General features: G+C 37.2%; 1 protein-coding gene across 1 annotated transcript in view; it reads left to right on the top strand.

Moving 5' to 3' along the window:
* The window catches only part of LOC148954719 (uncharacterized), a 42,194-nt gene extending 25,997 nt beyond the window's left edge, over positions 1–16,197 (top strand). The window contains exon 3 of the mRNA XM_089087222.1: positions 15,521–16,197. Within this exon, the coding sequence (XP_088943348.1) occupies positions 15,521–16,059 (539 nt within the window). The 3' untranslated portion in view covers positions 16,060–16,197. The remainder of the gene's footprint in view (positions 1–15,520) is intronic.
* The last annotated feature ends 209 nt before the right edge of the window (positions 16,198–16,406 follow it).

The following is a 16,406-nucleotide window of genomic DNA, read 5'->3' as shown; positions in this document are numbered from 1 at the left end:
TGTGTGTGTAAGTTCTCGTGTGTGTATGTGTAAGTTTTGTGAGTGTGTGTGTGTGTAAGTTTTTGTGCGTGTGTGTGTGAGTTTTTTGTGTGCATGTGTAAGTTTTGTGTGTGTGTGTGTGTGTGTGTGTAAGTTTTTGTGTGTGTGTCTGTTTTGGTGTGTGTGTGTGTGTATGTGTGTGTGTGTGTGTGTGTGTGTGTGTGTGTGTGTGTGTAAGTTTGTGTGTGAATTTAAGTTTTTGTGTGCATTCAAGTTTTCGTGTGCATGTGTAAGTTTTTGTGTGTTTCACAAATCATAATTTTCTGAAAGGAAACACCTATGAAAGGCTAAGAAATCTAGCTTAGAAAAGTCAAAAATAGCAAATTAACCATCCCAAATCATAGGTTTCAGTCAACACACACCTACGAATGGATATGAAATCCTGCTCAGAAAAGTCAAAAAATATCAACCCACACACCCACAAATCATAGGTTTCAGACATCACACACCTACGAAAGACTAAGAAATCCAGCCTAGAAAAGTCAGAAATAGCAAATTACATAACCCAAATCATAGGTTTCAGACAACACTCACCTATGAACGGCTAAGAAACCTAGCTCATAAAAGCCTGAAATAGCAAATTACTCATCCCAAACTATAGGTTTCAGACAACAAATACCTAAGAAAGGCTAAGAAATCTAGCTCAGAAAAGTCAAAAATAGCAATCCAGCCACCCCAAATCATAGGTTTCAGACACTACACACCGATGAAAGACTAAGAAATCCACCTCAGAAAAGCCTGAAATAGCAACCCACACCTCCCAAATCATAGGTTTCAGACACCACCCACCTCCGAAAGACTAAGAAATCCGGATAAGAAAAGACGGAAATAGCAAAGTACACATCCCAAACTATAGGTTTCAGACATCATTCACCTACGAAATACTAGAAAACCTTAGCTCAGAAAAGCCTGAAATAGCACACTACACATCCCAAATCATAATGTTCTGACAACACATACCTATTAAAGTCTAAGAAAACTATCTCAGAAAAGTCTAAAATAGAAAACTAAACATCCCTAATAATATTTTTCAGACAAAACACACCTTAAATAAACATTTATGACCATAACTAAATAGTTATGTAAATATCCCAAATGATATGTTTCAGACATCATTCACCTACGAAATACTAAGAAACCTTAGCTCAGAAAAGTCTGAAATAGCCAACTAATCATCCCAAACTCGAAGTTTCAGACAACAAACACCTATGAGTGAATAAGAATACTAGCTCTTAAAATTCCAAAAAGCAAACTACACCTCCCAAATCATAATATTCTGAAAGGACACATATGATAGGCTAAGAAATCTAGCTCAGAAAAGTCAAAAATATTAAATTACCCATCCCAAATCATAGGTTTCAGTCAACACACACTTACGAATTGCTAAGAAATCCAGCTCAGAAAGTTCAAAAAAATATCAACCCACACATCCCAAATCATAGGTTTCAGACACCACACACCTACGAAAGACTAAGAAATCCGGTTATGAAAAGTCGGAAATAGCAAATTACATATCCCAAATCATAGGTTTCAGACAACACTCACCTATGAACAGCTAAGAAACCTAGCTCAGAAAAGTCAAAAATTGCAAACTAGTCATCCCAAACTATAGGTTTCAGACAACAAACACCTAAGAAAGGCTAAGAAATCCAGCTCAGAAAAGTCAAAAATAGCAAACAACCCATCCCAAATCATAGGTTTCAGACAACACACACCTAAGAAAGACTAAGAAAACCAGCTCAGAAAAGTCAAAAATAGCAAACTAAATATCCCAAAACATCGGTTTCAGTCAACACACACCAACGAAAGACTAAGAAACCTAGCTCAGAAAAGTCAAAAATAGCAAACTATTCATCCAAAAGTATTTGTTTCAGAAAACATTCACATAATAAATACTAGAATAACTTATCTCAGAAAATCAATAAATATAAATAAATAACTACCATAAAATTAATATCATAATACTAATAAAAATTAAATTATAATAAAACCGTCTCATAAAAGTTTAAAATAGCAAACTAAACACCCCAAATCCTATGTTTCAGACACCACACACCTATGAAAGACTAAGAAATCCATCTCAGAAAATTCAGAAATATCAAACTACATATCCCAAATAATAATTTTCACTCAACACACACCAACTAAAGGCTAAGAAACATAGCTCATAAAAGCCTGAAATAGCAAACTACTCATCCCAAACTATTGGTTTCAGACAAAATTCACCTAGGAAATACCAGGAAACGTTAGCTCAGAAAGGCCTGAAGTAGCAAACTACACATCCCATATCATAGGTTTCAGACAAAACACATCAACGAAAGACGGGTGCTCGGGGAGAGCCTTTGAGGGTCTGTGGGTCCCTTGAGGGTCGGTGGTCCTTTGGGAGCTCCTGTGGGGGCCGGGGGAGGGCCTTTGGGACACAGGGAGGGCCTTTGGGCACAGGGAGGGCCTTTGGGGGCCTGGGGGACATTTGGGGACCGGTGGAGGGCCTTTGGGACCCCGTTGGTCCTTTGGGAGCTCGATGGGCCTTTGGGGGGCCCAGGGAGGGCCTTTGGGGGCACAGAGAGGACCTTTGGGGCACAGGGAGGGCCTTTGAGTGCCTGGGGGACATTTGGGGACCGGTGGAGGGCCTTTGGGACCCCGTTGGTCCTTTTGGGAGCCCGGGGGACCTTTGAGGACCAGGGGAGGGCTTTTTGGGGTCCGGGGGGGCAGTTGGGGGCCGGTGGTGGGCCTTTGGGACCCCGTTGGTCCTTTGGGAGCTCGATGGGCCTTTGGGGGGCCCGGGGATGGTCTTGGGGGGTCCGGTGGGGCAGTTGGGGGCCTGGAGGACATTTGGGGACCGGTGGAGGGCCTGTGGGACCCCGTTGGTCCTTTGGGAGCTCGCTGGGCCTTTGGGGACCGGTGGAGGGCCTTTGGGACCCGGTTGGTCCTTTGGGAGCTCGATGGGCCTTTGGGGGGCCCGGGGATGGCATTTGGGGGTCTGGGTGGGCCTTTGGGGCGCCAGTGGCCCTTTGGGAGCTTTGGGGGCCTTTGAGTGTCCGGGGGGGCAGTTGGGGGCCTGGGGTACATTTGGGGACCGGTGGAGGGCCTTTGGGAGCTTGGGGGGCCTTTGAGGACCGGGGGCTTCCTTTGGGGTTGGGGTAGGAGGATTGGAACCCTGTGGGTTGGGTTAGAGGACCTCACAACACTGTTCAAATGAAACTTGTGTATTATAACGACCACAGAGTTTCACCATTACATTCTCTTCTAAAATCTCTTCAAAATCTTCTTTTAAAATGTCTCTATCTGTTTCGCCGAAATAGTTCCCTAACCTGTCTAAAACAGTTTCGCCCAAATAATCCCTAAACGCAAATTCAGCGTGTTCCTTTGTTATTGGCATCTCTGCGCTAACGCATTTCAAATTAATATGAAATCTTTTCGCGCGCTAAAACAATTCATCGCTAAGATGTTTCTTGCCTAATTGTTTCTATGTCCTTTGGTTATTAATATCCTTTGGAGTTCGACCAGTAGAACTGTTCCCGAGGCAAAGACATTAATGATTTGGATCTATTCCTGGAGAAATGTTTCTAGGCGAAAATTTTTAAAGTCTGACAGATGATGTCATTGATTGATTGATCTGTCAAGAGTTCACAGGTCCGACTCGTGACTAGACCACATGGTTTATTGTTTTCCATGTGAGAAAGTTTCTTTTTTTCCAAGTGATAAATTTCTTTTTTTTTCATTCTCTTTTAGAAAACCTTAAACCACGTGGCCCTGTCACCCTGTTTTTCAAATTATCACTCGCAATAACAATAAAACATCCATAATTTGATTTTGACATCCGAGAAAAACATCAAATAAATCGAACAACACTCATAACCATCCATGAAAACAACCATAAATGTGACAAAATTCCTGTTTTTCCAAGTGTGAAAATTCCTGTTTTTTCATTCTCACTGAGAAAACAATAAACCACGTGGTTCTGTCACGACTGGCACCCCCATCTCTACTTGCTTTAAATAAAAACCTTATATGCCCCCAGGGCGTAACTTAAAACCCGTACCCTGAGGGCTGTGAGGGGGTTGTCATCCTCAAAGACATGATTGCCGGATCTTTCATCTACATTGAACAAAATGGTTTGCCCCTAAATGTGTTTGGGAAAATGTTGGGTGTGCGAGGGGGGGGGGCTACTTGGGCTCAAATCATTTTCGACTATTAAAAAGGGCACTAGCCTTTTCAATTTCCAATCGAATGATTCCTTTTTGAATTCTCTATGACAACGGTTTCTATAACAGAAAAACTCATATGTCCCCAGGGCATAACTTACAACCCTTGCCCTGAGGGCTGTGGGGGAGTGTCTGGAAATCAACTACGCTGAACAAAATGGCTATCTCAAAATTTTGATTGGATGTGTTTGGGGAATTGGTGGGCGTGGTAGGGGTGTTAATTGCCTTCCAGTCGCTTTCGAATACTAAAAAAGGCAAACGCCACTCCAATTTCCAAAAAATAAACAAAAAAAAAATCAAAAAAATATAAATAAACCTAAGCCAAAAAATAAATAGTACATTGTGCCAACATCGTTCTTTACTTAGGCAGCGTTATTGCGCTGCTTATGATTTTAGGTTTTAGTACTGCTCTTTGCCTTCCTTTGATTATCTTAGGTCAATATATTTTATGAATTTTGTTCAATATGTTTCCTCTAACTCCCCCTGAAAGTTTCGACTCGATATTTTGATCCAGTTTCAAGATATTCAATATTTGGCATGTTCCTTTTAGTACTCCTTCCCTTGTTTAATCTACCTGAATAGTTTTCAAAATCAATATGTAACTAACTTGCATTTTAAAGTTCCAGTAAGTTTATTAACATATTTTCTGAATCTGTTTATGGTTAACTACATCTTGAACATCTTGAATAAGCTCAAGAAAACAATATCCTGTTTTGGTGTCTTGAACAACCTTATCCTTTATCGTATTACATAAATTATCTATCCCCCTTTATATGGATCATTTTGATGGACTTCGTCTTAAGGAGCACAGGAAAGGTAATGGGAGACCACGAAATCAAATGGGAAGGAAAAACTCTCCTGGACTTAGATTATGTTGATGATTTAAGCATCCTAGATAAAAGTGTGAGCAAAATAAATGAACTTATAGAGGTTTTGCAAGTTCAGAGTGCTAGAATAGGTTTGAAAATCAATATTAGGAAGAATAAGTCACTAAGGCTAGGAATAAGTGAAGATGAAAAGGTGACGTTGGGTAATGAAAAGATTGATCAGATTTGCTAGATGTTTTCCAGAGAAATTGCTTAAGGATTGTTCTGGGTACCCGGCTGACTGACCGTATTTCAAACAATAAGCTATACGAAAAATGTGGTTCAATACCGCTCTCTAGGGCTATAATGAAAGAAAGATTAAGGTGGTTAGGGCACTTTGTGTGGCTGAAGGATGACAGATTGCCGAAGATTGTTCTTTTCGGCCAACCATCTAGGGCTAAACGGAAAGCAGGTCTTCCCCGCTTGGGGTGGGAGGACGTCATAAAGAAAGATTTAAAGGAAATGGGAACTTCGTGGGCGGGTGTAAAAAGGGAGGCTTTGAATAGATTGGGGTGGAAGAGGAGCGTGCGTAGCTGTGTTGGCTTCAGGCGGCTTGGTGCTGCGGTGAGTTGTTGTTAGTAGTAGTAGTAGTAGTATTACATAAATTCATAATAGGGTAAAGCAAACCCCACAAGGTGCTACTAAATTTTTTCTCAAGTCTAACATCAAGATATAGAAAATGAAAATCATTACTTTGAAACCAATTTTGCTTTTGTTTCTGAAAGTTTTCTCTCAAACGACCTTTATTAGTTTTCAGGCATTGAAAAACCCTTACCCTCCTTCATCAGTCTCTTATTCTCTTTCACGATATACCCTGCGTTATCTCTTATACTTTTTACATTAATGTTTAATTTTATTTTATTTCAGGACAGAAAGAGATTTTTCGTTGAATGTGGGGGTGCAGACGGAGAATTATTTGGAAACTCTATATTCCTTGAAAAGTTTAAATTTTGGAATGGCCTGCTCATAGAAGCTGATCCGTACTATTTTAAGGAACTGCTCACAAAGAAACGGAAGGTGTACACGATTCAAGCCTGCTTGAGTTCTTCAAACTCTTCTTACATAGCAAGTTTTCAGCATGAGGATCCCCTAGCTAAGAAAAAAGACGCAAATTTTTCAAGTAAGAAACTTTCTGTATTTCAGAATTTTGTTTTATATAATCGTAGAATTAAATTTTTTTTTTTTTTATACAATACAAGCCGACGCTTATTTCTGCTCAAATTCCAATGGATTTTGACATAACTCTAGTGTTGCCAACGTTTTGAAATAAACTGTACCGCATTCCAACTAAAATTGTACCGCAAAAGTCAATTTGTACCATCTGAGCACCAGGTTAAAACATTTTTCACTAGAGGAAAATTTTCGATAAAATAGAATTTGAACGGATAATCCAAGTCAGATAGAAGCAACAAAAACCAGAATGCACTGGCAAATTTGACTGAACAAACACATTTCTAAATGTTTCTTATTGTACCAGGACCTCCATATTGTACTAAAAACGGCTAAATTGTGCTGCGTTGGCAACGCTGGGTCACTCTGGTTGTCGTATTTTTTACTGTGATATTTTTAAACTATAATTTTATAGATTCTATGATCATTATTGTATTTTCATAGCAATTAGAGCATAAGATTATGCATACAATTTGCATTTGTTTTGTAAGTTTATCTTCTATTGAAAAGACATATATGGAGTTTATTCAACAAATTTTGGACGCATGCATCATGTCAGTCAGGATAATAAAATCTATATAAACTACATAAAGCTATGCTGTTTACCCTAAAAGAATTATACTTGTGTTAATCTTATGAAGACTAACCTCATTCCAGCTCGAAATTACATGGAAAATTATGATTTCAGTTGTATTTGCTCCAGATTATGTCTCGATTGAAGGAATGAGGATGCATTCCAGTTTTATCCGTGATTCATCAATCAACATTTCGTTAAATTTTATTTTATGAAATGCTTATGTGGGATAACTGGTTTCATGAACGCTTTATTTTAAGGGTGGGGGGGCAGATATCAACTTAGAAAGGAGAGTCAACTCTTTAAGGGGGGGCATTTTTTTTGAACTTACAATTTTTTTCAACTTTTTTTTACATCTTTAAAAGACATTGTCCTAAAAAAAATGTCACCACAAAACTTATTTGTCTAAAAGTTGTTTTTCATTTCATAGTTCCAAAAACTTTTATAACAAAATTTGGTGTTACAAGTTTGTTGTTCTAATGGCTTTTAAAGATATGAAAAAAATTGAAAAATTCTAAGTTCAACAAAAATATGCCCCCAACTTAAAAAGTTGACTCCTCCTTCCAAGTTGACCCCCCTTAAAAATCAAGTGCTCATGAAACATGTTACCTCATAGTTCAGAATATGCAGGTTAGTCACATATGTGAAATATTGACCAATGAACTTCGCACAAGGTCAAATAAATCAGTTATCCAACTAGTATACGGGCCAAGTAGGAGTTTATTACCTCTTTTTGCTATTGGAAAGTTGCCACGGGACTTCCTCCTCTAGACAGTAGCCTCATAACAAGTTAAACACGTTAAACAAGTTAAACACGTGGGCGATGACCTTCATCCAATTTGCTCAACCCATTGACTCATATATGGACCATGTAAGAGTGCATTACTCCCGACAAAAATTTTGAAAAAGTGCCAACGGAGGTTGTTCTGGCTGCTTCGTTATGAGATATCTTTTCGAACAAAAAGCATGTTGTTCCCGAATCGGATGAGAATAGGTCGTAAAGAAGAATTTAAAAGAAACTAGAACCTCTTGGGAGAGGAAGAAGAGCGTTGCTGTATACAGAGTGGAGTGGAGGAGGGCCTCCTGTGGTTTGATCTTCAGTAAGTTGTAAATAGTAGTAGGAGTTAATCTTATATAGTAACTAATATTCTGTTAGTAGTTCAAGTTAGTTTCAGGGTGTTATCAAGACATGCTGCACTGGATCAACAAATGTTAAAACTGCGAAAATTGCTCAAAAATCTAATAGTTTCTACTGTTCAGTATGGGCTCTATAACAAAATTTATAAAAAGAGGAGCGATCATCTTCACATCCCTTTTGAGATACGATTGTACTAGAAGATCCTATAAAGATACCTTTGTTAATAAAGATACCCTTTCAAGATACCTTTGTGCTACTAAGTACTTGTCAACCAGAAGTAGTCGTAATAGGGCTTGATGTTTTGTTTGGTAGCAGCAGTGTTAGTAGTGTTGTCTGTGTACATCCCTTAACAGAAAACATAGCAGTGGAGCAATCAATCGCAAGTTTGTCTCTCTGGTCCACCAATCTATGATGACTATAATCCAGGATTCAATAAATTGCAAAAGTTCTCAGAGCCCCTTTAACTTGCCTTGCATCTTGTGTTGCTTGCAGTGTAGAAAGCTTATGTCAGCCGTTTTTGACACAGCAGATTTTAAACCCACCAGACGCTCCTGTAGTGTCTTTAACTTTGGATAAAATACTTCAAAACTATTTATGAAGTGATTCTTAGTTTCTCTTTTAGTTAAACGTAGAAACAGCGATCTATGAGATTTCCATGCTTCATGAATTTGCTTAATATTGTATAAGTGAATAAAACAGCTCCCGAACAGCAGGATGTTAGGACTGGGGGGGGGGGCTAAGGATGGCAAGTCAAGGTCTGGGGGAGGCTTTACTATACCCTATAGAAACTTATGAATCTGCAGGAAATTTTGAGGAGGGGCCATATAAAATAGCAGAATATTTTTCGGAAAAACGGAAGAAAAATGGAAGAAAATAAAAACCTATTAAAAGAAAAAAGGATAGCAAGGCCTGTCTACTTATAAACTTTAAAATAATGGTGTATTTTATTAAAGGGAAAATTGTTAGAAGTAGCACTAGAACTAGTGCCACTCGTTGCAGCCCTGACGAAAAGTCAATAAGGGACTAAAATTCAATTTTTCAGATTGCAGACCATTATTTTTCTGGAGTCAAAAAGAAAAAGATCTAGGCGTACCGATTCATGCGAAAGTATTGAGCCAAAAGCATGTTCAAATCAATGAAAAGATGCATGTTTTAAGTGATAGTTCTATGGCTAAGAATAATTAACTTCCTACTTAGATTGCACGGAACGTCTGCTACTTTCTTTGACCATACTTTCTGCCAGACACATCTGTTTCTGATAGCGATTAAATAAAAAAAACAAGTTTTTAAACCGAAAGTAAGGAGCGACATTAAAACTTAAAACAAACAGAAATTATTCCGTATATGAAAGGGGCTGTCCCCTCCTCAACGCTTCGTTTTTTACGCTGAAGTTTTTTATTCTTTAAAAAAATAGAGTTGTGACAAAGAGTCAAACATTAGCATAAAGAGCGAGGCGGTGGGGTGGGGGCAGTCCCTTTCATATACGGAATAATTTCTTTTCGTTTTAAGTTTTAATGTCGCTCCTTACTTTCAGTTTAAAAAACTTGTTTTTTTTATTTAATTTCTGATCGTTTTTTAGTTAATGCAGCTTTTATTTTGGCTCACCGTTATTGAATAAGTAAACAAAATTTGCATAAAAATTTTACTTTTCTTTTGCTAAATGGATGTCTCTAAATTTGGTTATGACGTAATTTACAAATTAACTCACGTAACGAACTTTTATATTCGTATATTTTTCTTCTGGCAAAAAATACAAAGTTGCAGATTTTTGCAGATATGAGCTTGAAACCTATGTAATTGGGTTTTTTGATACGCTGAATCTGACGGTGTGATTTTCATTAAAATTCTTTCACTTGTAGGGGATGTTTCCTCCCTCTTTAAAAAATCGGATAACTTTTCTCGGGCTCGTAGCCTTTGATGAGTAATACTAAACTTAATAAATTTTATATATTTAGAATCAGCATTATAAACACATTCTTTTGGTATATTTATTGACATCAAAATTCCGTTTTTAAAAGTTTCGATTACTATTGAGCCGTATCGCTTGTTTTTTTATTGCTTTTTTTATTACGTATATGTTATTACGTGTATGAGGGGGTTCTCCCCTTATTCAATACCACGCTCTTTACGTTGAAAGTTAAAAAAATTTGTAATTCAAAAACCCCTGAATCACTAAGGCCGTTTAATTAGAATAGATAGTTCTTTTGAAAGCCCTAAAAAAAATTGCAGTGTAAAGAGCGAGGTATTGACTTGGGGGAGAACCCCCTCAAATACGTAATTATTTCTGTTTGTTTTAAGTTCTAATGTTGCTTCTTATTTTCAGTTGAAAAAACTTGTTTTTTTTAATTTAATTTCTGATCGTTTATTAAATAATGCTTGGAAATCCGGCGCCACCTTCATAGAAATTTCCATTACCCCAAAGAAACATCCTCCACGGAAAGATTCTCCAGAGTAACCCCCTCCTCTAGCCCCCCTCCATGAATTTTTTTTTCCTGAAAATGTCTGTATACTTCCCAATAACCAATAAATAATGCTGGCAAGTCCGGCACTTCCTTTATGGCAATTTCCCTTCTCCCATGAAAACTTCCTTCAAGGACAGATCCTCCAACATAAACCCCGACCCCCCCCCCCAATACCAGAAAAAACCCTCCTGAAAACTTCTGTATACTTCCCAATAACCAATACTATATGTTAACATTGGGTAAAGTTCAGAACTTTTAGCCCTCCCCCTGGGGACTTCGGTGGATTAAGTCATCCCAAAAGACATATTTAACATATTTTCGACCATGCTGAACAAAATGGCAATCTCAAAATTTTGATCGGGTGACTTTGGGAAAAAAATAAGCGTGGGAGGGGGCCTAGTTGCCCTCCATTTTTTTTGGTCACTTTAAAAGGACACTAGAACTTTTAATTTCCGTTCCAATGAGCCCTCCCATAATGTTCGATGACCACTGGGTCAATACAATCACTCCTGTAAAAAAAACAAATAATCAGACATCCGTGATCTTTCTTCGGGCAAAAAATGCAAAATTTTACATTATTGTAGATAGGAGCTTGAAACTTCTGCAGTAGGGTTTTCTGATACGCTGAATATGATGGTGGGATTTTCATTAAGGTTATATAACTTTTAGGTGGTCTTTCCCCCTTTTTTTGAAAATCAGCCAAATTTTCTCAGGCGCGTAACTTTTGATGGGTAGCAGTAAACTTGATGAAAGTTATATATTTGAAATCAGCATTGAAATATGATTCTGTTGATGTATCTATTGGTATCAAAAACCCGTTTTCTAGAGTTTCGGTTACCATTGAGCCGGGTCGCTCCTTCAGTTCGTTACCACGAACTGTTTGATGACTAAGTATTTTGTTGACGACAGGTCTCCTACACGGGAAACATACAGGAAGATTTCAATTTCTTTTTCCAGCTATTACTTTCACTTACAGCCAGTACTTTGATCTTTTACTTGTAGATCCTTGCTTTTTGTATTTTTAAATTACTGAGCAAATTGTGTCATCAGAGAAAGCTGCCGACTCAAGTGCCTTTTCCACGCAAATGGGTATACCTATAATAATAACAATAAGAATTTATTTATAATGCGCTAATAAATACAGAAAAAAAGCGGACTACAAAAAAAAGAAAGGAAAAACACAAATACAAAAATAAGAAAACCTTACAAATGAATAAATAAACGGATGACCCCGTGGTGCCCGAGCTTGCCAGGGGCTGACTTTGGCAACTTAGCATGAAATCACTCAAGCTTATTTGCCACATCAGATGCTCTATAATTAAGAATAAGTTTTCGGTTTCGAGTACGTGAAGGCAAATAACGAAGGAATTTAAGATATCAAAAGTAATACGAGCACAGGCACCTAGCATCCTGGCAATTTAGAAAAGTAAAAACACCGACAGGAAATAGCACAGAATGATCACAAAAGTTGAATATAACTGACATAAAGCTTTTCGTTTAAATTTTCTCCTATTTGCTACAATTTTAGGGATATCTAACCTGAATCTTTTTCTAGAATCATCTACAAGCTTATGAGGCATGCTCATAATGCTAGAGCACACAGAAACATCAAGCCATTTCAAGGGGAATCAGGACATTTAAGTGGGAATGACAATGCGCGGTGATTAAAATATAAATATTCTCATTTTCTGTATTTAAAGTTAAGCCATTTTTACCAAGTGAATCACGAACGGTTTTCTAACCATTTTACTTTAGTGAATCACGAACGGTTTTCTAACCAGTTCGTTTTCTAAACCATTTTAGAAAACGAAGATTTTGATCGGCTAATCAATAAAATGTCGTCAGTGTAAGCCAATTATGAAATATTAGACATTCTATAGTAATAAGTTGACCGTATCAACGCTAAAGTAGATGCTTCACAGATCTTAAAAACATGCGGGGATAGAACACCTCCTTTGCGCACGCCGAAACGAACCGAGATACATTCCACAGGGTTTATTTTAAGCCCTAAGTACGCATATTCATACCAATACCTAAAAAAAACACTGAAAAATTCACTGCATTAGAATAAAGAGAAAATAAACCTTGAGTTTGAACAACACTGTCAAAATCCCCTGAAAGATCTAATGCACACACATGAATCTCATTACCACCTTCTGCAGAATCCTTCAAAATTTTTCCAGGGTCCAATAAGCACGAGGGTAGCTCATGCCCTGCTGGAAACCAAGCTGATTTTTACCATTTTTGTAACAGGAGTTAGCAAAATTATAAGGACATACTCGAAAACTTCACTAATTGTGCATGCTACAGTTGCAGATCGGTAGGCTACGAATTGCAGGCATTAGGGGGGTAAATTGCAGGGTCCTTTCCACGTTTCAAGATTGACGTTGCCGAACCGCAAAGAAGACTATCCGGAACAATTGAAGAAGCCACACACGTCAAAAGGAGGAGCTTCAAGTGTCACCTGAATGGAACTGAATCAGTATTTAAGTGTTTTGTTGAAATGCCATCATTGTCCAAAAAATTTGAATTAAAATTTTTTATAGCATCATTAGCACACGATAAAGTAACAAGAATAATATCAACCTGGACAAGTTTCCGAGGGAGAGCCTTATCAAATAGTTTCTTAAAGAACGAATGAATCAATGAACCTTATAATTTACTTCAGTAAAATTAGCAGAATAATGAGAGACACATCAGTCAGCGGGAATACTGCACGAAGGATCACTAGTATCAAACTTTGCATTAATAACAGCTTTATTCCACTTAAATTTAGATTTAACAGAATCCATACCAGTGCTTCCATTCCACTAATGTGAGAATAAAGTATTTAAGTGTGAAAAAAGAGAAGAATTATAATAGGACACAGTCCGGAATTAAGTATGTTATCGTGCTTGCTATTTGAACAGGAACGTTAACAAAATTGATTCTTACGCTATATTACCAGTGTTTCCACTTCAAATTTTCTCAATCCCTAAAAGGTTGGTGGAAAATTCCTAGAAATCCCTATTTTCAATACCAAAATTCCTAAAAGTTTACCCATTTTCTGACTTGTTTCCAAGTTACAAGTAAAGTCTTATTAGGCTGACATTTAATAGCATTTTAATTCAAGACGACTTATGTTGCAACTCAAGACCTTTTACGTGTACCAAAATATTTTCTTCTGACGTTTAAAACAATGCTTTGTATTTATCGACTAGTTAAATTCGGTTTTGTTTTTATAGATTCTGGGTCCGGAGCTCAGATTCTGGACCATATGAATATATTTTATTTATTTGTTTTTCTTTGCCATTATTTTTCCCTTCTCTATTACTACTTGTGCAATACCCTCGTTTTTATTTGAATTGGTACAAATGATTGGCATGAATGATATCCAACCGATCGCTTTTTCACGTATTATTTTTGTTTTTGACTGTTTTTATATTGAGTTGTTAATTTGAAGCAGAGTGTAGTAGCAAAAATGAATCACTTAAAGCATGATTTAAGGACAGCGCCTGAATTTTTTTTTGAATTATTCGATTTTAACTAGTGCAGACTCCTACCTGCCTCTCAGTTTTCCAGAAAATGCCGAGTGTAGACGGACTTTAAGCTGTATTCAGAAAAATTTAATGAGAATTACCAAATACTAAGGTTAATACCCCGAGTCATCGTTGTCATCGCCATCCCCATCGTCTTTTCCAATGCCTATAAAAGCGACGCATTTGGACGCAGTCGCATCGGACTTCACGGACTTCATTTTTTCCCTTAAACTCTCGGTGAACGTAGAGGGGCCTTTATGCTTCATCCCATACTTCACAGAAATCGTCGCAGTCAAAGTTAATTTTTTGAGCCCATTCCTCTTTTCATTTTTTACTGTTTTGAGAACGCTGAAAAGTTTTTCCACAACGACATTTGAGCAGGGAAGTCCAAAAATAAACCAAATGACATGAAGAACGCTAGTGAACCTTAGCGCTCCACTTGGCGTCTTGATGGACAGCACCCAGTTCCAAAAATCAATCGGGTTTCCACCAGTGAGCAAACTGTCGTCTGGACTAAGCAGCATCAATGCCCACCACTCTTTTTCAACCAGCCCAAAATCCCACGAGGCGTGCCCAAACTTTTGGTAAAAAAGCCGCAACGATGGAATATTACCATCCGATTCGACTTTTGGGTCTACAATCTCTAAAAAGTTGTAAATGCCGTGATCAAATGGAAATCCGTCGACTAGCTGACACACAGTTTCAATATATAATTACTGGGCAATCTCCTTGATGCTCTTGCATTTCTCCATGAACTTGGTATCTTTTCCTTCAATTGAAAACAGACGGGGGATCGCTTCTCGTCCCAGGCAAACCTTAGAGGCGGGTAGGAAGAACTCGTCTCTTTTGAGGTTTACAGACTGAACCAACATAATTTGTTCCACATAGTCTTTTAGCATATAATTGTGACAAAGGCTCTTCACAACTTCTAGCTCTTCTTTTTTAAGCAAGTAAAATCGTAAATGTGCATAGGTGCTTCTATTTGTATTTGTCTATCACGTCGGTCCTTCCACTTTGGTAATTTTGTTTCAAATTTCATGGGTCTTTCCAAGTCCGACAAAACAAGAACGTTTGTCAATCGCTCTTGCCGAAATCCCGCCGTTGTATCCAAAATTCCAATTTCCGTAACAAAAATCCATAGGATCGGCAAGGAAAAAAGTGGAAAGTCCAAATTTAAAGAAGAAATAAAGTACTAAAGTAGGTCTAAAAATATTAGATTTTCAATTTTTATCTCTATGTAATAAAAGTACCTATGCTTGGGTTTCTATTACAGAAAATGCAACAAAACCTATGTCATGAATTAATATTTTATTGATCTTTGGTTTTTTGTCCAACTACGAAAGTTTGTCGATAAAATTATTGAAAACTTATTTTTCCCCCATTGAGGATCATATCTGGCAATCCATAGTTGTCATTTTAGAGAAACTAATTATTTGAAAATACTAAATATTTGAAGAAAGAAATATGTCGTCCCATCATAGCAGAAATTTGATAAAACATGCCGATCAGCAATCGAATTTTAAATATGAACATATTTCTGTTTTACAGTGTACAATAAGGGAAACGGACGAGTACTCTATAACGACGAAGGTCACGATGGCTATGGGACAGACGAAAAAGGATTTTTTAGACTCCGAAAGACTGTAAAAGTTCACTGTTTTCCATTCTGGATGATTCTCCACGCCATAGATGTCACAACCGTTGATGTGCTTTTTTTAGATGTTGAAGGAGGAGAACTGAATATTTTGAAAACAATACCCTTTGCTAAATTAAATATAAGTGCCATCTTAGTAGAATATGATGGAAGAAAAGATTATCTACAGAAAATAGAAAGTTTTCTTACTAATGTAGGGTATGAGCTATTTAATTTGTATACAAATAGTTGGACAAATGGAGACGCTCTCTTTTTAAGAAAGACATTTCGTGATGAAGATGTGTATCAATATAAAACGATACATCAATATGATAAGAGAATTGTTTTGAATATATCGGACGATAAAATCCAAAATATTATATTTCGAAATACGGATAGTGAGTCTTCGGTTAAAGGAATGATTAATTTACGAAACTTAATATTATATCATTGAGGTACATTGAGTGAAACCAACAACTGTGAGTTATGTTTACTTCATTATTAAGAGTTTTAAATTTTTTTTAACTTGTTTCGTATTAGTAAAAAGTTTTTCTACCTGTGAATGACAATATGTTCAGGACAATAAATTTAGTGTTTCAATCCAGTGTTTACTATATATTTAAAAAAAATTCTTAACATCGGTAGAGTTTTGGTATTTTGAAGAAAGTATCGGTAGAAAAAATCGCCTGCTCTGTTTTTACGGTTGGTCTTGGATGCTTTTTGAGAACAAAATAAGATGTCATTCTAACTGAATATATACTACTACTGCTACTACTACTACTACGAATACTATTACTACTA

This window comes from Artemia sp. Qi Xiang Cuo, chromosome 3 (genome assembly GCF_049724085.1).
Source record: "Artemia sp. Qi Xiang Cuo chromosome 3, ASM4972408v1, whole genome shotgun sequence".
Classification (NCBI taxonomy): domain Eukaryota; kingdom Metazoa; phylum Arthropoda; class Branchiopoda; order Anostraca; family Artemiidae; genus Artemia; species Artemia sp. Qi Xiang Cuo.
Note: the sequence above shows the minus strand (reverse complement) of the source record. Positions and strands in the feature narration are given on the sequence as shown.